Here is a 22084-nt window from a genome sequence, read left to right as displayed (position 1 = left end):
TAATTTGTAAGCTAGATTTAGGCCTATGCCTATTTTGTTCACATCTTCGTGGCACACCACAATGATTTCCGTCATCTCATGTGTTAATATTTTTTTAGTGTAACAATTTATGATTTGCAAAAATAACTGTTGCATCTGTGTAGATTACATGAGCAAAGTGTATGCGCGTTGTGCACGCTATACATTATGGTCAAGCATGCGCCCTTAAAATAGCAGAATGAACAACGCGCAACGCGCCACTGACTTTAGACTAGGTTTTTTCTGGTCAGTGGCGCAATTGTTTAATGGAACAGCAAAATAGCACCAGGGATTGTTTGCGCCGGAACACGCCTCCTTTTTTGCGCTGAACCGCCCAGGGAGCGCAAGTTCATTCGCTAGTTTAGCGACGTGCGTCTGTGGAGGGAAAAGCGCGCTTTGCGCAGGTGCAAAATAGGAATGACACATGCGTCGGTGTACAAAGTCAATTGCGCTGGGTGCAAGATAGGGCCCAATGTGATATTTACTAATTTCCAATAAGGAGACAGCATTTGCTCATCTCAGAGATATCAGAACTTTACTTTCGGTCATTAAAATTAAGTTATGATGCAAAATTCGATCTACAGATTTAAAGGGATAGTTCACCTTAAAATGAAAATGTCATTCTCTCAATGTTTTTTGTCTATGTAATGAAAGTTAGTTCTGTTTGAAATGACAAAAGTAAATTAGTACATTTATTCTAATTTAAATCTTTAAACAAAATTCTCTTTTCTCAAATTCTCAAATTTAAGATTCTCTTAACCCAGGAAGAAAAATAGAACATACACTACAAGTCAAAGGTCAATTCAATTTTTTTATCCTTAATCCTTTTTTTATCAAAGGATTCTGAAAAAAAAATCTATCAGTTTCCAGAAAAATATGAAATAAATAGTTATTGAGCAGCATCAGCATATTACAATGAATTCTGAAGGAATGATGCTGAGAATTCAGTTTTGCATCACAGGAATAAATTACATTTTAATATGACATTTTGAATATTTCACTTTTTGTTTTGAGCTTAAAGACACTTCTTTCAAGAACATTACAGAATTGTACCAACTCCAAACTTTAGAATGTGTATACAGTTCATGCACATCTAATTTACAGTACTTGCTATTAAACTACTGTCACAAGGTGCATGTAAAGAACAGTAGCACAAGGCCTTCCTATTTGTGTAACGGGGTTTGAAAGGTACATATAATCTGATATATCTGATGGTTTGATCATGCATGTGAGGGCGGACAAATGCTAATCAGAACCATCAGCTTTAACTTGATCATAGCAATAGTCAAAATCAGCACTGAACTTCCTGAGGATATTTTTCAGAGACAAAACAAAACAAACAAAAATGCTGTATTTTAAGGTCCAGGAATACTTTTAACATTCCTAATCTGAGATAAAATAACTACCAGACATACATGTGCACAAACCATTAAAGATTCCTAAAGTGTCTTCAGAGAAAAACATGCTATCGTCCTCTCCGTGACCCTGTTCTGTAACCCAGTGCCCCCATGATGTCATAACTCGCTATATAAAAAGGATTCCCATTGGCAGCAGACCCATACGGGAGAAGAGAGACAGATGAGCTGATTGCTTCCTCGTCTCCTCTCCATGCAATGATGGAGGGAAGCCTGTACGTGCTGCAAGTCAGTGGCCTCACATACCAGCAGTAGAAGATAAACATCGGTGTGTAAGCCTGACAGCTATGTGTTCAGAACAGGATCAAGCGATTTCATTCGCTCTATTGCTCTACTGGTCAGCAACCCTAATGGAGTTCTCAGTTGCAGGTCTTTAAAACGTCTTAAAAATTCACACTTCCACAAATTAAGGCCTTAAACCAGAGCAGAAAGTCTTGGAATTAAATGTTGCATGCATTGCTAAAAAATCGTCCTCAGTATTTCCCTTTAACCCTAAGTGCACTCGCTGATATTTGTTTCATTTCGGCCATATGCAACACTGTTCATTTTATGATGAAAGTTACCAAATTTCAAAAATAATTATGTGCATTAATAATAATAATAGTAATAATAATTCCTTACATTTATATAGCGCTTTTTCTAAGCACTCAATGCGCTTTACATTGTCAGGGGGTATCTCCTCATCCAATACTCAAAGTAATATTTACATCTGTGCTATGTATTGTAGCTATTTAGTCCAAATGTATAAAGGTTACAGTAGCATAACTACTTGATTCATTGATATAGAACTGAACTAATCAATGTGGTGTTTGGCCAGTTGATTAATCACTGTGCATAATAAAACAAATGTCTTGTATGACAAAAGAAATGTTTCACACTTTCCACAAAAATATAAAATAAATGTTTCTTGAGCCGCATCAGCATGTTAGAAGCTTTTCTTTTTTAAAAGTACATAAAAGTACAGAGTACACAATAAGACAAATGTTTTGTATGACGAGCTTCCTGAAAGGTTATGTTTAAATATGCAAATTATGCATCCTAAAAAAAGCCAATAATTTGCATAAACTTCCAGAACAGAAATCAGAAACCAGAAATTGGATTAGAATGCTTGGTTTCACAAATTAGAATTAAAGATTTTTTTCACTCCATAATTCACCGTCAACAGCCCAAGAATATAATCATCCATCTTTTTTTTTTTTTTTTTCTTTTTTTTACAAATAAAGTGTTTTATAAAACAAATCTTCAGAAGTTTTGGTGTATGTAAGTTCTACAAAAGTGGGAACTTTTGGATTAAAAAAAATCATTTTGCGAAAATTGCCTTTAAAGAAATGAATTTCTACAAAATTCACTTAAATGTGTGTTTTGGATGTGTTCTTTCCACTAGTCTAAAATAAAACATGTTATTGAAGCAAAATATCGCAAATCTTACTAGCGATTTTTCCTTGATTTTAGAATATTAAAAACACAAATTTCTTTCTTAAAACTGTGAGCTTGTATATAGAAGCTAATAGCTTTTGATTTGGCTGTAAATTAGCAGTACTTTCATATTGTTAAAAGTGTGCACATGCAGACAAATGCCAGCAGGGGGCGCTTGCATTACTGTCATTGACTGTCATCTCTGCTAAACCGACCGCCAAGAGATCCTGCTGTGTTTTGTGGTGTATTTTTCTCTGAATGCATGCTCTTTCTGTGGTCAGCTCAGTTTAACAATAAACGCTTCAGCTGCCTGCAAACAAGACAGAGATTCACCCAGCATGAGTGTGTATTTGCGTGTGAATGACTATGACAAACTTATTCCAGCGGGAATCTGGTTGCACAGAGACACTGACATTTGCAAAGAGTGTTTGTTCTTATTTTTTAAGTTTGTCTACAGTCATAGGAGGGACCGAGTCTATTAATGGAGCTGTTATGACCAGTCCTGTGTTAGTTTTAAGGTCATTTGGATTTAGAAAGTCCAAACAACACTCGTACTGTCAAGAACAGCCAAGCTTTGGTCCATTATTGATTGGTGGTGTTTTCACCTAAAATGACTCCTAAAGAGTAAAATCTTGTTTACTAAAATCAAAACAGCACTTGGAAGTTTTAGTAAAGACTAAACAGTTCTAAGCATTTATTTTTGATTTAACATTTTACTCCCCAGTGACATTACTAAGTTAAATAAAGAAGCTTTTCCAGTCAGTTAACAAGCCGCCTTTTCTAAGTTGTGGAGTGTGAATAAATACCGCATTTTGTCATATTGTTTGAACTGAATTTGTTCCACTGAACTGTCCTTTCTTTGTTTTTGCTGTTGGAAAGTCTGATTCATATTAGTGAATTGGTTTCTTTGAACAGAAACGGCAAATGAAGGGGTTCATCTTTTTGTGCTCTTTTTTTTTCTTTTTTGCATAAATGTTTCTGTTTAAAGTTGTTACACAGTACAGAAAGATATTGTTTCGGTGTCAGAAAAAAATACTTTTAAAGTATTGCATTACAATATAACCTTACTTCAAAAAAAAGATGCATTATGTAACTTGTGCTACTTTTTGTCACCTGGGCTGGGCTTGCTTGTTTGTTTTGTTGTAACAATATACATATATATATATATATATATATATTGTGTGTGTGTAATATTCTGGCACCTTGTAAAGGCCATAATCTAAAGATATTTCATTGTAAATGTAAAAGTAAAAGTAAAAAGTAAAGTATGAAAAAAAGTAATCCAATTACATTTCTCACATTACTTGTTACTCACGTTACCCCCAACACTGTGTATGTGTGTGTGTGTGTGTGTGTGTGCGTGTGCGTGTGTATTTATGTGTTTATATATATATATATATTTAATATTCAACATTGATAAAAATAAGAAACCAGAATATTACAATAATTTCTGAAGGATCATGTGACACTTTCTATTGAAGTTGAACATCTGCTGCTTACATACCGTAACTGTAAATGTAACTTGTTGTACTGTACGTGACTGAAAGATTTTTGCCATCGATAAAAGATGTATGAGTGTCTTCTGTGAATCGTTTGAGGAATCACACAAGCATCTCTTTTTGTTATCGGGAAGCAAACTTAGCCTCCTGCTGGAGAGAGAGGCCTGATTCCTGCTGCATGCCGGTGGTTAGACCTTGGCCTACACACCCTCAGATATTTCTGTCTTTCCCTCGCTCTGCTCCTCTCCAGCCTCACACACAAAACTCAGAGAGAAGTAACAGCTAGAGCAATGAGACAGTGGATACTACAAAAAAAGTTGTATGTCTGAGCTGCTCTTTTCCATATGTAAGTGGACACCGAATACTGTATGTCAGGCTTCAAATATGACAAAAGCAGCATACAAGTATTAGATTCTTTTTGTACATATTTCAATCCTTCTGTAGTCACATGACAGAACAAAGTGAAGAGTGAATGAGAAACAAAGTAAACATACAGGTGCAGTTAGTCATTTTTAATATTTACTGGGTGTATTTCATTAAACATGGCAACGTGAAATATTCAAAGTCAGGATTGATTACTTTATTCTTTGAGTAAAAGATAAAAAATGTCTTATTTCCACATGGCGTTTTAATATACTTGAAAGAAGTCTATTTGATTAACATTACAATAAAAATATTTTTACAGTTTTAAACAACTGTTAGTTTTCTATTTCAGGACATTTCAAAATGTAATTTATATTTACTATAGCTGAATTTTTAGTATCATCACATCAGTCTTCAGTGTCACATGATCCTTCAGAAATAATTCTAATATGCTGATATACTGCTAATATTTATTCATGATTATTTAATAAAAAAAATAAGACATTTATTTTAAATAAGATATCTTTTGTAACATTATAAATGTCTTTACTGTTACTTTTGATACCTTTATTGCACTTTTGCTCAATAAAAGCAATAATTTGTCAAATAAAAACATTAAATTAAATAAATAAATACATAAAATCCTACTGACCCCAAACTTTTGAATGGTATAATATACTGTAATTAAACTGGTATATTTTACTTTTTAAAGCAACTTAAATGTTTGACAGCTTTCACATAGTCATCACATGATTATATCAAGGACTTGTGGATATACAGTAAGTTGAGGGCTCTTTCTCTGACGAGGCTGCTCTGCTCTTAAAGGATTTGCACATAGTAAAGCATCTGTTTTCTTTTACATGAACACTGAATGACGGATCAGTGGGAATGTGCTTCACACACGCCGAACAGCTGCAGACGAGACTCGACGCCATCCAGAACGCAGCTTCCTCATGATGTAACAGATGCAAAACACAGCAGAAATTATTTGGGTGAGCCACGGGAGACTCAGACTGACCCTCTGGGGCTTTTGTGGCTAGATTGCAAGATAACTCAGTAACATTTTTCAGACAGTACTTCACAAGGATCTGTCTGTCCAATCATAAACAGCAGTCCATCAAAACTAACAAGACATGTTTTCATCATTCTAGATGCATGGAAATATAACATGGGAGTGAGCAGCTGATGACAGATGTCTTTCAATTTTGGACCTAAACCTAAGCAACTTAATAATTTACTATCCATACACTTTTTTTTTTTAGAAAAATCAAGTTAAAATGTGAATATACATTTGTATGTATATACGGAATCAAGGACTTTTGCATGTAAGTGGTGGCCAGATGTGTGCGAATGGAGTAATTATTTCAAGATTTTGTTTAAAAAGCAATATAGGCTGATTCTGTGAGAAAGATCTGCTCATATTGGCTGCTGTGGCCAGAGATAAAGAGCATGTCAGATTACAGGAGTGCAATTCATGTCAGATCACAAACATCTGCACTCCTTTGGATCTTCTTTGGTTCATTTCACATCATCTGACAGATAAACACCTATTTGTTTCTCCCAAGCGAACAGTTACTTAGGAAAACAAACCATCAAGTACAACTTAAATGCAGAAAACAGCTGCATAATCAAATGAATTAACAATTATTGAACTCTTATTGAATCACTGCCAAACAGATTCTTTAAACATAAATTGAACAAAAATTAAAAAGGTTTGCAACATGTTCTTTATTAAATAAACAGTGATTCAAGATATTCTCTGAAACCCTTGCTTTTCAAGTTGACTCCTACTTTTAAGAATGTTTAGACATTTTTACTGGGAAATAGGATGAAATACTTATTATGAAATGCTCAAATCTCCTTTTATGACTAGTCCGTTGGTTTATGTGTGGGGTGACGGCTGTATGATAATCTAATGTCTCCCTCTTAAAACACATGATAACTTTTATAAACACTGAAGGAATGTTAATGACATCCTCTCCACAGGCATATTTATTTACTTTCCTCACTATGTTGGGGTAGTATTCCAAACGACATGCTCTTTCCGTCAATGTAGAAACTCTCCCATCAGTTTTCAGTTAGAGAAAAAGCTCATAAATCGGATTGTCAAGCCGAACCTGGAAGTAGTTTAAACTGCCTTACAATATCCCGGAGAATTCAGTCATCTGAAGCTCTCAGCACTTGAGTGAAGAAGTCCTGTAAGATATTTAAAACAAAAAACATTATGACGTACAATGAAGAGTAAATATTCAGGATATCTCACTAAAGATCGGAGATCAAATAAGCGTTTTTATGGCATTGACTATGTGATTCCTTTTGTACAGATGATCAGATGTTCTTATTCTATTGATGCTTGGGCATCCAGTGGTTGCACACGGTCACATGTTCACTTCAACCGCACACGCTCCGGAGCAGCTGTCTTGCACGCGCTCTGTGGCTCTGCGATTCTCCTGACAAACGCTCAGTGACCATTGATACAGTGAATGTTCAAGTATCTGTTGCATGTGGTCTGCCCTTGACCCCTCAGGCATGCACACACACATTTTACAAGTTAAGTGTCGATTCTTGATCAGGCACAGACACACTGAATTCAGTGTTGAAGGGATTTATATCATAAGACTCTAGATTGCACATGTTCCTTTCCTTTTCAATGGTGCTTGCTTATGTAATGGTGGAAGCATCTTGGTAACAATTTACAGCAAGGTTCCATTTTGTTATCCTTTCTTGTTAACATGAACTAAAAAAGAGTTTATTTATTCTGTTGAACACAAAATAATGTATTTAGAAGAATGTTGGTATAACAAGTATGAAAATAGTTGAATAGTATGAAGTTACCATTCTTCAAATGATCTTCTCCATTCAGGTTTGGAAAGACATGAGAGTGAGTAAATGATGATTTTGGTTTGGTGAACCGTCCCTTAAACATTGACATGCATCTAGTCCTGCCTCAAATTAATAACTACTTATATTGTCAATTTATATTGTCAAATTGTTTTTGATTTATTTAGATTTTCTTTGGAAACCCTAAGAGCTTTTGTGTAAGTTTGAAACCAGTGGGATGGGAGTTTTCTGATGGCCATCTGCTCCTCTTTGGAATGTTATTTACGTACTATACTGATAAAGAGTGACCTTCCAAACCTTCTGAAGGGAGTGACATTTGGGATTTACAGATGAGGACTGATAAATAATTATGGGAAACTAATTATAGCATACAATGACAAGAAGAGCGTCCCAAAATTAGCCTCATATATCTGGGATCAGCACATTGGAATGCAGGTAGAAACTCACATGAAATGATTTAAAATAAACAATAACTAGTTAGTGGAAGGAAGGCGTTATGAAATATTTTACAAAAACATAGCTGCAATTCCAAGGCTTCTGACCATAACCTGAACCCAAACCTGATCTAATGAAAACCAGACGGTTTCCAGGACCAGCAGGCACATAATCTGCACACTGGAAAATAATCAAGATGTTTCAACTAATTATTATTTAGTAACTAATTTAGTGTTATTTATTTTACATAGTCAATTTCTGTCTTCAAAGTGTTACCTGAATTTTAATATTTTTAGTTGGCTCAGCCTTTGCTGAAATAGTTTTATAGTCCATTCAACTAAATTTTTTTAATTGGTCATATCCCTTAATTTCTAACATAAAATCTATGTTCTGTTTTGCTTTTGTTTTGAATGTTGTTTAAATTTGTTCTGTCTTTAATATATCACCTTCAATAAACCTTAAAAACAGTTCCTTAATGACATCATCCTTCAGGAAGTGACATCTTTTGGAGGGAAAACAAAAGTATTTTCAATGGATCTGATGATTTCTGCAGTGTTTTGTGGTACTAGGCTTTTGTTACTCTTAGCCATCCTGTTTCATAAAATTACAAAAATAAATAAATAAAAATAGGTAAATAAAATCCATACCCAATCAATTTATTAACATCATCACTTCAGTTTCATCCAGTTAGTTTAGGACTTATTTATTTATTTATTGTGTATCATTTTTTGACATTGTGTAAATAATGAAATTATAACGAATAGGTGTAACATGTCTGAGGAATTAAAATATCTCTGGTTTATTCTTCTATATAAATACTTAAATTACAACACAAACATTTCTGAAAAATTCAAGAGGCACTGTGTTACAGCAATGACCCCAGAACACAAAGACCCAGAGCAAAAATAAATCCATTCTGAAAGCTGTGTGGCCAGTAAGGTTTAGTCAAAAAAATGCTCCTAGATGCTTTAGAAACCTCAGTTATACAATACGCCTACTGTATTTATTATTCATCTAGCCAAGAATGTGACCTATGTAGATACTTCCCCCATCTGTATTTATTTATGTTGAACATATATCCCAACTCCTTATTCTAAAATACAATGTTGTGTCCTCCTCTTGCAGAAGTGCACTCTGGGAACTGACAGCAGTCAGACTCTTTAATCAGTACGACTCCCACTCTGTGACCGCACACGGCCTGTAATAAACTGTGCATGCGCCGCCTATTCTCATGGAATAAATAGACACGTTCTGGGGTAGTGCTTTCTGGCCAGTTCTTTTCTCCATACCACACACTGATTACAAGACGACATGCTTCCGGAAATGGCTACTGGAATTCTTTTGGGAATAGAGTACTGACTCCCTTCATTAGCCTCCATTATTTAAAACCCAAGTGCCTACACTAAAACAGTTTTCACTCAGAAATTGCTAGTAAATTTCATAATAATAAAAACAATATAATGGAAGTCAGTGGATACCAGCAATATTTGGCTGCCCACATTCTTCTAAATATTGTCTGTTTCATAGAAGAAAGAAACTCTTACAGGTTTGGAATTTGAGAATGAGTAAATGATGACATTTTTAGTGAATTTTTCCTTTAAGGAAAACACAACCTCTTAGTGTTTGGAGGTGATCTGCCTTCAGGGACGCATGTGTAAACAGTGAAAGTGGGAGGCTGAGAACATTTTGTTCATGAACTGAATGAATAGGAATAACAGTTTCAACATTGTGCAAGTCTACCATGACTTTTGTCCTCGTTTCTACTGTATTTACAATATTAAAGCTGATAATAATGACTTTTATATTTGCTTTCACTCTATTTTTGTCAAAATATGTCAAAAGTCAGCAGGACATCTCTACGTCAACCGCAAACAAGTTCCCAAAACCTCTCAAAAAAAAAATATTTGGCTGGTTAAAGGTTTTTTTTTGTAGGAAAGTGTTGCAGTATGTGTGTGGCATTTCAATTTGGAACCCAAACACTGCAAACACGGAGAGCATCACCCACCTGATACTTGCGGTCTGCTTGGCAGTTTGTTTTCTACCGTTGGAGAGGAAGGTGGAAAAATCATGACCCAAGCAGAACCTCAAACAACCCCTCACTTTCAGAAGACATCAGGACGTTTCTGAAAGGTCAGGAAAATAAAAAAAGAGTACGTGTGATGCAACTGCTTGGAAATGCAGAAATTCCAATTTCATTATAAGAAAATAAGACGGAAAGTTTTGTAAATATTTGCTTTTGCTTACTTGGAAGAACAAGGAAGAGTGAGATCAGTGCCCAGTGCTTTAACCACAACCACACAAATCAAAGCACAAGACAAAGTCTGCACTGTTTATTTGAAAAGTTTAGCCTCTGTAGCAACATTCATTGACACATTTATTTATATATTCAACAACTTGCAAACATGGAGAACTGTTGAACCGTTGCAGTTAAGCTACTGCTTCATTTGCTCTCTACAGAAGCAGGACATGTACAACTTAAGAAACCCATGTTAAAGCCACTTACACCCTGGATTAAGTGATTTTCATCACCTTTGGAAGTTGATTAATTCCTTTAACCCCGTTTTTTGAAGTCTCGCTCCACTGTAGGGTTAACATAGCAATTTATGTTTGCATTCAATTTTGCATGTTTAATTATCCTCACTTACAAATGAATATGTATGTATGTGTGTATGATATATCATATACTGTTTCTATAGTACTCCTTAAGGTTCTACTAATAAAGTTTGTACCTAGTTGTGACACATCTTCATGATGTCAAAGGGTAGGTAGTGTAAATTACTAACCCAGAGTAAAAAATGAACATTGTGTTCATTTAGTAGACAGCAGAGGAAGTGACTTCAGTGGCAGCAGTTAGTCAGCTCTCATGGTTTTCGGTGACCAAACATAACTTCACAGGCTCTGATTGTTCTGTGGTCCAAAATAAGCTCATTTGAAACTGGGAAAATCAGGTAATTCTTTCATTAACATCACAGCATTTTCAACACCAGGTCTGCACTCATATGAACTCAAACAGTCTCTTTTGGTGGGAAGAACTGGAGGTGTTCCTCTCAGATTCCTCTAAACACTAGTGTCCACAAACGTTTAGATGGCGATTGCAGCTTGGCAAACATGAGGACAATACTCAGTATTCTTCCTGCGACCATGTGCTCTCCACATGTGACATCATGCCCACAACACAAAAAGACTTCATTCAGAAAGCTTGTTGTCAAATAGTGTCTGTTTCACTTAACTGAATGATTGTTCAAATTTTGGATAAAACCCACAAATGTAAATTTGGTCACACTTTTATTTTGGGATCCAATTCTCACTATTAACAAACCATTAACCATAACTTTTGCCTCAATAAACTCAATAAATAGTTAGTAAGGTAGTTGTTAGGTTTATGTATTAGGTTTAGGGATGTAGAATATGGTCATGCAGAATTTGTGCTTTAGAAGCACTAATAAACAGCCAATGTGTTAATAGCAGTGTTGGGGGTAACGCATTACAAGTAACTCGAGTTACGTAATCAGATTACTTTTGTCAAGTAACTAGTAAAGTAACGCATTACTTTTTAATTTATAAGGAAATATCTGAGTTACTTTTTCAAAAAAGTAATGGCAGTTTCTTTGTTTTTCCATTTATTGACTGACAGGTCTCCTGTCCCCATACTGAGAGAAATCAGAGTACAGTGTGTCTCCTGTGTGCTACTGTACAGACGTCAATTTACTTTTCCTTCAGCCTGAGATTTTTTCTTCACACTTCTTGGTGTGAAAGGGCTTTTACATTTTATATAAATAGAACGTCTTATATTAAAAACAACCAAGCCCTGCTCATATTTAAAAAGTAATGCAAAAGTAACGTAATGCATTACTTTCCATAAAAAGTAACTAAGTAACGTAATTAGTTACTTTTTTGGGGAGTAACGCAATATTGTAATGCATTACTTTTAAAAGTAACTTACCCCAACACTGGTTAATAGGCAGGTTAATAAGCAACTAGTTAATAGTGAGAATTGGTCCCTATTCTAGTGTTACCATAAATTTAAAGGGGTCATATGATGTTGCTAAAAAGAACATTATTTTGTGTATTTGGTGAAATGTAATGTGTTTATTTTATTTAAAGTTCAAAAAAAAAAAACTTCGTTCTGAAAAGGGAGGCGTGCTCTGATTTGCCAGCTATCCAGTGCATTGTCATTGGACGAATACCTAAAGCGTGTGACGGAAATGTTAGGCCCTTGCCATACTGTGATGTGTGTCCTGGTCAGGACAAAAATAATGAAACCCATTACAAACAAGCCATTTGTTGCATCCAGTGGGGACATAATTACTGATTATAATGACTTATACTGTCTTTTTACGCATTGTGTTGCATCGCGCCACTTAAACAAATCCATGTCTGCATTCGTGATTGGAGAAACGACAAATAACAAGCACTACTCTACACTGCTCAAAACTCACGTTTGAATCATCAGTGGCAAATCCTTTAAAGCTGCAGTGGTACTCCTGAAGCAATCTAAAATAGTCCGAATATTATTATAGTTATTACACTTAGAACACTTATTATAGGTGTACCAAACCAAACCATGTTTTTAGCCTTGTAACAATCCAAAGAGAAAGGAAAATGTGAAATCACATCATATACATATACATATGATGTTTTAAGCACCTAAAGAACTCTATTCCAAAACCCACACTACAAAATAATAATAATGATAATAACAATAAGAATAATTTTTTAATAGAATTAAAAAAACAATAAATTTACTTGTTAAGCAACACTGCATAAGAATGATAAAATATTTTTATATTAGTATATTTTATTTTATCATAACTGAATTGACTGACTTTTGTACATTTGTTTTTAAAGTTGGTGTAAAAACAAATTCAGATTATCTTTTCATATCATACAATTTGACAGTTTGAAGACAGTTTGCACAAGGTGAGTTAAAGTGACTTGTATTTTTATGTTTACATACACATACACACACACAAACTTTTAATGCTTTATACATAAAAAAATTGAAATAAGACAAAAAAATGGATTGTAAAATTAGACAAAAAAACGTATTTTAAATACCCTGATGCTTTGCGATGTAATAAACTGCAATGCAGACAGCCGCCTTCTAAGGCAGTATCTAAACTGATCTGGAACCTCATAAGATACTGATTTGGAATGCTCTATATAACCATCTATTCCGTGCACCACAAAAATAGTGCTTGTCACCCCAAGCTCACTCGACTGTTTATTCATTTCCATTTGTTAGCATGTTGCAAACAGTGTGATACTGTGATACCCAAGCATAAAAATCCATAGCACACACATATATTTTAATTCTATAAATTAGCTTATGTGAATATACTGTTTTTAATTAGATTATACTAGTTTTATTTTTTTTATGTAGCATTAAATGAGGCAAACTTATTGCTTTTATTTCCATCTTGAAATAATTGTTTTCAGTTTGCACATCTCAGTTCATTGTAGGATTCTTTCATTTTTAAAGCATACATTCAATATTCCCTTATATGTTGCCCATAATAAGGTATCTCATTCTTAGGAACAGCTTCACACATATAATGTCTCTTCTCTCCAGGTAGGGAGCTCACTAATTATAGCATTTGGAATAGAGCCAGTCTTTCTCTCTCTCTCTCTCTCTCTCTCTCTCTCTCTCACACACACACACAAGCACACTCACACACACACCCACACAAGAGCAGGACAGACTCATTGCACCCCCTCCTAATCCTGTCAACCATGAGCTCACTGCAGAGCACTATATGTTGCCAAGGAAACCTATTTTAGGTTGAGGGTGATGAGAAGCTCCACAGAGGTTTACAGTGCAGTGCAGCTGCAAAAAGAAGCAGATTTTCTCTCTAAATAATCAAGAACATTATATATGTTCCTTTATCTCTCAATCTATTTATATATACGTCTGTCTGTCTGTCTATCTGTTTTTCTAGCACGTTGCATTTCACCTCTCAGATGTTGTAATGGTGTCTGGTAAACGCTGAGCCAATCAATGAGGCAGAGATGCTGAAGTCGGCAGAAATAAATTGCAGAATGGCAGAATAGAACAGGATCCAAAGAAGGTAAATGTATGTGAGAACTGTGATAGAAAAGAAAAACGTGTGTGAGAGAGAGAGAGTGTGAGAAGGGAGGTGGGGAGTGACAAGACGAACAGAGAGAGTGAGAGAGGAACGTTGTATTTCTTCTACTCTGTTTTAGAAGGGAAGGACTTTGACGTTCAGCAGCTGGGAACACAGTAGGAGAGGCTCCACACTCCACATTCGTTTTCCTCCTCCCTTGAGCGAGCGCTGTCTGTCTCTCCAGGGAATACTGCCGCAGCTCCAGCGGGTCGGGATTGCTGAAGACGAGAGAATTGGATTTCAATGCCACCGTCTTCCCAGACAGGCAGGGACAGGTGCTGCAGGCGGAGGAAGGAGGAGCAAAGCAAAGCGGAGACACGCCGCAACGCTTCAGAGGAGGAATCCTGAAACAGCTGTCCAGCAGACGTCCTGCCTGTGAGAAGTAAACCCTCAAGGGCAGAAAGAGAGAGAGAGTGAGAGAGAGAGAAGACGAAAACGGCAACATGCTACACCACCCAGAAGCTGACTAACAGTTTGGGTCAAGGCACCTCCGGAACGACAACTACAGTGTGAAGAAAAGAGGGACATCCATCTGCAAAGACACAGGAGCAGGTAAAACTAGATACTGAAGATTTTTTGGCAGGAATATGTGCATGATAGCAAATGATTATTTAAATTACATGCAAATAGGATTTTCTTAAGGGTAGGTTTCTTTGGTCCAAAAAAATAAAGGTTCTGTATCGGCATCTATACTGTAGTTCCATGAAGAGGCTTTAACGTCAGTGGAATCTTTCCATTCCAAAAATGATTCTTTATAAACTCTTAAAAATTTAAATTTCATTAAGGATGCCATTGAAGAACCATTTTGGGTTCAACAAAAAACCTTTCAGTGAACAGTTCTCACTGTGAAGAACATTTTAATCATCTTAATAGGCTTTTTTCGTTATAAAAACATTCTATGGATATTAAAAGTTCTTTATGGAACCATTAATGCCAAAGAAGAACCTTCATTTTCAAGGCATTGTTGGCATTGCTGCAAAATCCCCAACTGAAACCTTAATTTTTACGATGGTAGATGACATAAGACCATGTGGCTACTATTTGCTGGTTGGGCTTGTGAAACCTCTTTCTACTCATGCACATGGCTGTCATTACGATGTGAGATTTTGTACTGCAGAATACTTCGCGCAAATTCCCGCACACCACAAAACAAGCTCAAAGCAACCCGACACCTGGTTCCTCTCTGTTCTTCAAGCACATACTCAACTGCTTGACCAGAAAAGAGCTTCTGAAATTCCTCGGATACATTCCACTGTCCAACAAAACTTGGAAAGTCAACTCGACTCTTGCACGCAGGAAAGCCAAAGACAACAGCAGCTTGAGAACAGAAGCCTTGGAGGTGGATAGCAGGGTGTAAAAAGCATGAAGTTGAGGCGAAAGAGACCTCGCTCCACCCTGGTTCCTCCAAAAGCAGCAGCAGAGTGTAATTAAGGGTTGCTTTATGTAACACACTGGAAGCCTCAAATTGGGCTGACTGTGGTATTTGTCTTTAATCATTTAGAACATTGTCCAACAGGGTCGTTTGTGGTCAGAGGAATTTGAAAAGATTGAAAGCTTAGGCCCAAAACACCCAAGAGAGGAGGAAAAAGCTGAACCACCCAAGAGAGGAAGGCTTGACCGGCCCAGATGATTTAGCCATGCAAGCTCTGGGATATTGGACCTGTAAAAAGAACAGCTAAAAACATCCAAATGATGCACATGTGCTTTAAATACAGCATCAGCAGCAACAGCAACTTCTTAGACAGGACCAAGTGGTCTGGTTTTTAGCCAAAAAAGGCTATCGCTAAAATAGGTCAGAGGAAGAATCAAAATTGGCGCAGTTGTGGGGCTGAAGAGAGTCTTAACACATTTCTGTGTACAGTGGGAATGGCATCATTGCACTTGTTTAGATCACTGCTCGCACTTGCTCTAATAATAATGTGACCCACATACTCACACGTGAGTTATTTCCTGAGTGCCAGCAGCATGCAATGATATCCATCTTCAGACTTCAGACTGCTGCTCTCACCTCATTTGGACTCTTTTTTTGCTTCATTGTTCTTTATTTTAAATTTGCCATTTTGTCTCATTCCTGTGCCTATTGTCACATTTGGTCATATTCATTCTCAATTATTCTGCCCAGTTCAGTCTCAATCTGACTTTTTTTTTTTTCTCTCTCATTTAGTCAATTTTTTTTTTACTTATTCAGTCTCAGTCCATCTCGTTAATTCCATCTAATTCAATCTTAAAGGGATAGTCCACCCAAAAATGGAAGTTCTGTCATAATTTTCTCACCTTCAAAACTGTATGGCTTATTTTCTTCTGTATTCAGTCTCATTTATTCTGGCTTGTTCAATGACATTCAGTCAATTTTCTTCTTATTTAGTCGGACATTTCTGTTTAGTTCAAATATAAAGGGATACTCCATCCAAAAAGGAATATTCTGTCATTATTTGCTCACCTTCATGTTCCAAACAAATTACTTTATTCTTTTTTAATGTCCATTATATGGAAGTCCATGGGCTTCAATGTTGTTTGCTTCCCAAAATATCTTGTGTTTTGCATATGAAAAGAATGCATACACATTTGAAACGATATGAAGATGAGTAAATTATGACAGAATTTTCATTTTTGGTGGACTCTCTACATATTCTGTTTCAATATGCCTCTGTCAAGTTCAGTCTCAGTCTGGTTTGTTCAATGACACTGAGTCTATTTTTTCACATTCATTTTTTTTTTTTTTCTTAATCAGTCTCATCCTGTCTCAGTAATTCCATTTAGTTAAATCATGAAGGCATAGTCCACCCAAAATGAATATTCTATTATTTGCTCACCGATTCAGTCAACATTGTTAATAACAATGTTAGTCAATGTACTCAATGTTGTTTGGTTTCCAGCATTCTTCAAAATATCTTACAGAAGAAAGACATGTGGGCATGTGACTGAATTTTTATATTTGTTAGGAATCTCCATTTAATCTACCTTATTTGTCCTCATTATGCCTTAGTCTTAATTTACGTCCATTTTGTCTCTTTGCTGGTGGAGCTCATGCTTCGGCTTATTCAGTCTGCCAGAAGGGTCTGCCGACATGCACTTCTGAGGGGTGTGTGATGATACGGTTCCCCAGGGAAAGGGGGCAGACAGATCCATCTCGACATTCTACAGGGGCGTCAGGGCACTTGGAAGTGCAACATTTGCCCCTGGACTCATTCCAGATCTGAAATGAAGGCAGGATATGGCCCTGAGATAAAGCCATATCAAGAGGGTGTGAGAGGCAGCTGCCCAACTTCTAAACCTCAGCGGCTGGCTGTTGCATTGAATGGCATTGTTTGTTATTGTTCAACAAGTCATGGCATTGAATCATTCATTCAAAGACATCTCACACCTGCTGGGGTTTAAGGTGAAGACTAACCGTAGCTTTAACCTTAAACCCTAACCCTTTAACCTACACTAAGTATTATTTGGGATTCCTTTGAGATTTATTTCACCCGGTCCAGGGGTTCGCACACCTGCTTGCTTTGATCATGCCATGACAGCAGGATTTGTGTGAATTTGTGAACTTTTTCATCAGTGTAACCAAACAAGCGAATTTCTAGATGTTGCTGTTTAATGTAACTGCAACAAAAGCTTTCAGATTAAAGTCAAAGGGAGTTCAGTGTTAATTTAGTATTATTTATATACTATGATTAATAGGCTCTATTAATAAATTGTATTTCCTTTTATTCTTAAATTTTCAGTGTAAATTTTAAATGTAGTTTACGTTTTACTTCTTTTTTACTACTTATGTTAGCTATATTTATTTTTGTTTATATTATATTGTTCTTTTAATAATAATATAATACATAATAATAATGATAATAATTCTTCTTATTATTATTAGTAGTAGTATTTGTTACATCAAATAAACTTTATCTGAAAAAATATAAAAATATAAAATTTTCATCAGTCAGTGAGTATATATATATATATATATATATATATATATATATATATATATATATATATATATATATATATATATATATATATATATATATATATATACTCACTGACTGATGAAAAATATATATATATTAATGATGAAACGCAGAACACAATTCCTCAAACTTAGCAATAACAATGGTTTGATTTGAAGAATACAGAAGTTCAGAGTTCTGGTTACTAGATATGGTTTTACAAAAAAAATACATATATGACAAAGTAGCAAAGTGAAGGCATATTTGGGGACAATCACAGCTCGGACACCAGAAGCAATGCAACATTCCTTCTGCACACACACACAGACACACACACACACACATTTTCCTCTATCACTGACACACTCATGCAGCCACACATTCTTCAGCCATCCCGATGATGCTTGTCACTTCTAAAAATAGTTTTCCGTTGACTGAGGTTTATTTATGTTTCACTGAATCAGTGTCCAAAAATGCTTTTAAAGCCCTATGAACTCACACGGTGACCTCTGAGCTGGTGCAAAAATATGTGGAAAAGAAAACACAAAGACTGTAAGATGACCAGAATAATACCATTCATCCAGACTCAAACAGACTAGCCTACATCATTGTCAAGGACTGTACTGCAGCTGACTTTCATGGTACTCCTGTAGTTTATCAGCTGTGTGATTTGTTAGGACGTTACCACAGGGTAGTCGACTATTCCAAGGAAATTGAATGTTTTGTGTTTTGTAAACAGTGTCCTCCCCGGCTGTCTCTAACCAGGATCTTCAGGTGATGTGGATCAGTGAGCTGTGACATCATTCAGACTGGCATTTTAATTACTGTGGTGGCTCAATGTTATCAGATGGTAATGCCATTGTATTTTATTATTCAATGGTCTCACACTGTATTTGGACACAGATGGTACTTGGTTTGATATTGCAGTATAGTTACACATCGGTGTGCGTAATGTTTCTAATAATTCAACTCAGTTATTCCACTTATTCCAGAGTAGTGGGCAGCCAATTATGCTGTGGCACCTGGGGAGCAGTTGGGGGTTCGATGCCTTGCTCAAGGGCACTTAAGACATGGTATTACCGGCCCAAGACTCAAACTCACAACCTTAGGGTATGGAGTGAAACTCTCTAACCATTAGGCCACGACTTCCCCCAACTGTTTTCATTACTCCAGCCTTCAGTGTCACATGATCCTTCAGCAATCATTACAAGAAAAAGTTTTCCAAAAGTTTGAAGTAAGTTTGGAATATGGTGCATATTTACATTTTTACAGAAGTTTCTCTCTTGAAATGAAAATGGCTCCAGGTCTTAAATGGTTTAGTGCAGAGGGTCTTTAAGGAGCGAGCGTACGTTGGGCTCTGCTGCAGAGGGAATGTGGATGTTTTTTCAGTCATACATATTTGGCTAGCTGTGGCTGAGTTGCTGCTTTAGTGATTGTTTGCAGTCTGTCAGTAAGGGTCAGTGTTTAAAGGCCTCTCAAAAGGAAATATGTCCATAAATGGGCAAGAAGTCTCTCTCCCTCTTATGATCTGTGGTTACCCTTCTCCTTCTCTCTATCTCTCTCTCTCTCTCTCTCTCTCTCTCTCTCTCTCTCTCTCTCCTATCTGTCAGTTCCTGCCCTCTAAAGCCACTCTAAAACTCTATCAATTTCTACTTTATCTCTAGAAATCCTTTCTTTATCTTTAAAGCTTCTTGACTCACGTGGTGTTAATTATACATGTAAACATGCATATGGTCATTTTGAAATGAATAACATGTCTCTCTATGTATATATCTACTGTTTCTATGTGTCATCTATCTACCATCGCTCTTTCTGTAGCATTTCCAAAAGACGTTTCAGACAGTGTTAAATGTTTTCTTTGATCTCTCTTTGTACGTGCTTAAGGTACATATGACATTTACTTTAACATTTAAAAGAAATTCACTATTGGATTTTTGAACACAACAAAGGTATTTGATGCAGAGTACAAAGAAAACTAAATTATTTCTCCATCTATCCAGGTTTTCATCCAGGTAAAGGACATTAATCCAAACATTCGAGCTGGATTATCTTCAGTGAAGATTGAGGACACATTTAAAACAGCTGCACTCTGAGAATGTAACGCCTCCACTTCTCCAGCAAGTTTATTGCACGACCAAGGAGATCTGAACTTCCAGAGTGTTCCCCGTTCCTCTCCATAACCGCTGGACTCTATTGCAGGGATGCCTGCCAAAACGCCCATCTACCTGAAATCCAACTACAGTAAGAAGGGAAAGAAATGCCGTCTGAGGGACATTTTATCCCCGGATATGATCAGCCCGCCTCTTGGGGACTTTCGACACACTATCCACATTGGAAAGGGCGGCGAGTGCGATGCCTTCGGTGACATGTCGTTCCTGCAAGGAAATTTTGAACTTCTACCGGGGAAAGGTGGTCGTGTTCGACCTCAATATGGCATTCACGGGGAGTTCACAAGAGCTAATAGCGCCTCCGATGCGTCTTGTGTCGAAACTCCATCGCCGGTCCTGAAGAACGCTATCTCACTCCCAACCATCGGGGGCAGCCAAGCACTGACTCTACCTTTGATTTCCACCACCGTGTTTCCCATGACCCAGGATCGCCTGTCTGAGCCATCTACTCCTCCAGCCGATTCTGAAGATCTGGAAATCCTGCAGATGGAGACCTTGCTTCAGTCCATCAGTGCCTTCAGGAGCGACCCCAGCCCCGTCCCAGAAGAGGATGAACCTTCAGTCGACCGCACTGAGACGCCTGAGAAATCACTTGCAAAGAACAAGATACACAGCAGTGAAAATGAGCTTGAAACATTTTTGTCTGTCTTTGTTAATGGGAACGCTGATGCCAATGGGAACTTTAACAATGGTAACAATGGCGATTCAGTCTTTGAGTATGAACCGGAGATGTTCAGCATCAAGGGTGACTGGGCGGACAGAGATAGCGGTGTTGAAGAGGGTCGTCTATGCGATTCGGACTTTGAAATCTCCAAAAGCAAAAGCCACTCACAGGAGTCGCTCTCTCAAATCACGGGATCCCTGTTCTCTCTCGAACTCGACTTGGGCCCATCCATTTTGGATGATGTACTCAATATCATGAATAAGTCAGTTTCTTAGGAAGTGATGTTTATTGAGAACTAAAGGGAATCTATTTGTCATGAGCCCATTAACATGACATGCCAATACTGAACTGATGAGGCTGAATTTTCTTTCCCAGAGTAAGTTTTTAGCCTTTAGCTTCGGAGTGTCTTGCACACCTTGTTTTGCAAAGTAATGCGACTGATACACAGTCGCTGTGCCTTTTAAGTTAAATTTAAGCATGCATAGATTTTGATGTTGAACATGCAGATCAAATGAGGCTTTTTCTGTGTACTGTTGCTCATCTACAACATCAAACAAAGCCTGTGTGATAATGTGTACATTTCTGCAAACATATACGATGTTCCCATCACAATGTCCTTCATGTACAGATATATTTATACTGACAGTTTCATTAACCACACTACCAAATCTTAAAGGCATATACCTACAGCATATATGTTTTTACGTTGTGAAGCTAAATATGAAAAAAATAAATGAATAAAAAAAACTCTCTTGTTTAGTTTATTATTTTGTTTGATTGGTTTTTCTTTTTTGTTATTTCAGAAAAAGGGGACAGGTAGGGCTAGTTTTCACAAAGAGTATATACTCCAATGAAGGATAAAAAATATATATATATCAGTAGTTTTAGTATATTATTTTGAGCTTTATAAATGTTTTGCTATTTAAATATTGCTGAAAGGCCTATAATAGATTATTTAATGGCAGGTTCCCATTGTGACAACTTGTCCCATACAGCTAGAGAACATGACCTACTATTGGGGCATGTTATCACAAAAGGCTAGCATGTGTTAACTGAAGATATATATCACGGAAACTGACTTTCCGCAATAAACCTACCAAGAGAAATATTCCACAGTTTACCATACTGAGGGATCCCTTTATGAAGTTCAATGTGTATCAGTTCATTGTTAAATTATAAAAGCAGTCAGATACTGCAGCACATGA

The 22084-nt window shown here is 36.6% G+C and overlaps 1 protein-coding gene across 1 annotated transcript; it reads left to right on the top strand.

Annotated features, from left to right (window-relative positions):
- Window positions 1–14173: 14173 nt before the first annotated feature.
- On the top strand, window positions 14174–21643 carry cdc42ep3 (CDC42 effector protein (Rho GTPase binding) 3). Its single transcript, XM_052572643.1, has 2 exons — window positions 14174–14664; window positions 20048–21643. The coding sequence occupies exon 2, from the start codon at window positions 20249–20251 to the stop codon at window positions 21152–21154; it is 906 nt and encodes a 301-aa protein (XP_052428603.1). The 5' UTR covers window positions 14174–14664; window positions 20048–20248; the 3' UTR covers window positions 21155–21643.
- The last annotated feature ends 441 nt before the right edge of the window (window positions 21644–22084 follow it).

Source organism: Carassius gibelio, chromosome B13 (genome assembly GCF_023724105.1).
Source record: "Carassius gibelio isolate Cgi1373 ecotype wild population from Czech Republic chromosome B13, carGib1.2-hapl.c, whole genome shotgun sequence".
In the NCBI taxonomy this organism is placed as follows: domain Eukaryota; kingdom Metazoa; phylum Chordata; class Actinopteri; order Cypriniformes; family Cyprinidae; genus Carassius; species Carassius gibelio.
Note: the sequence above shows the minus strand (reverse complement) of the source record. Positions and strands in the feature narration are given on the sequence as shown.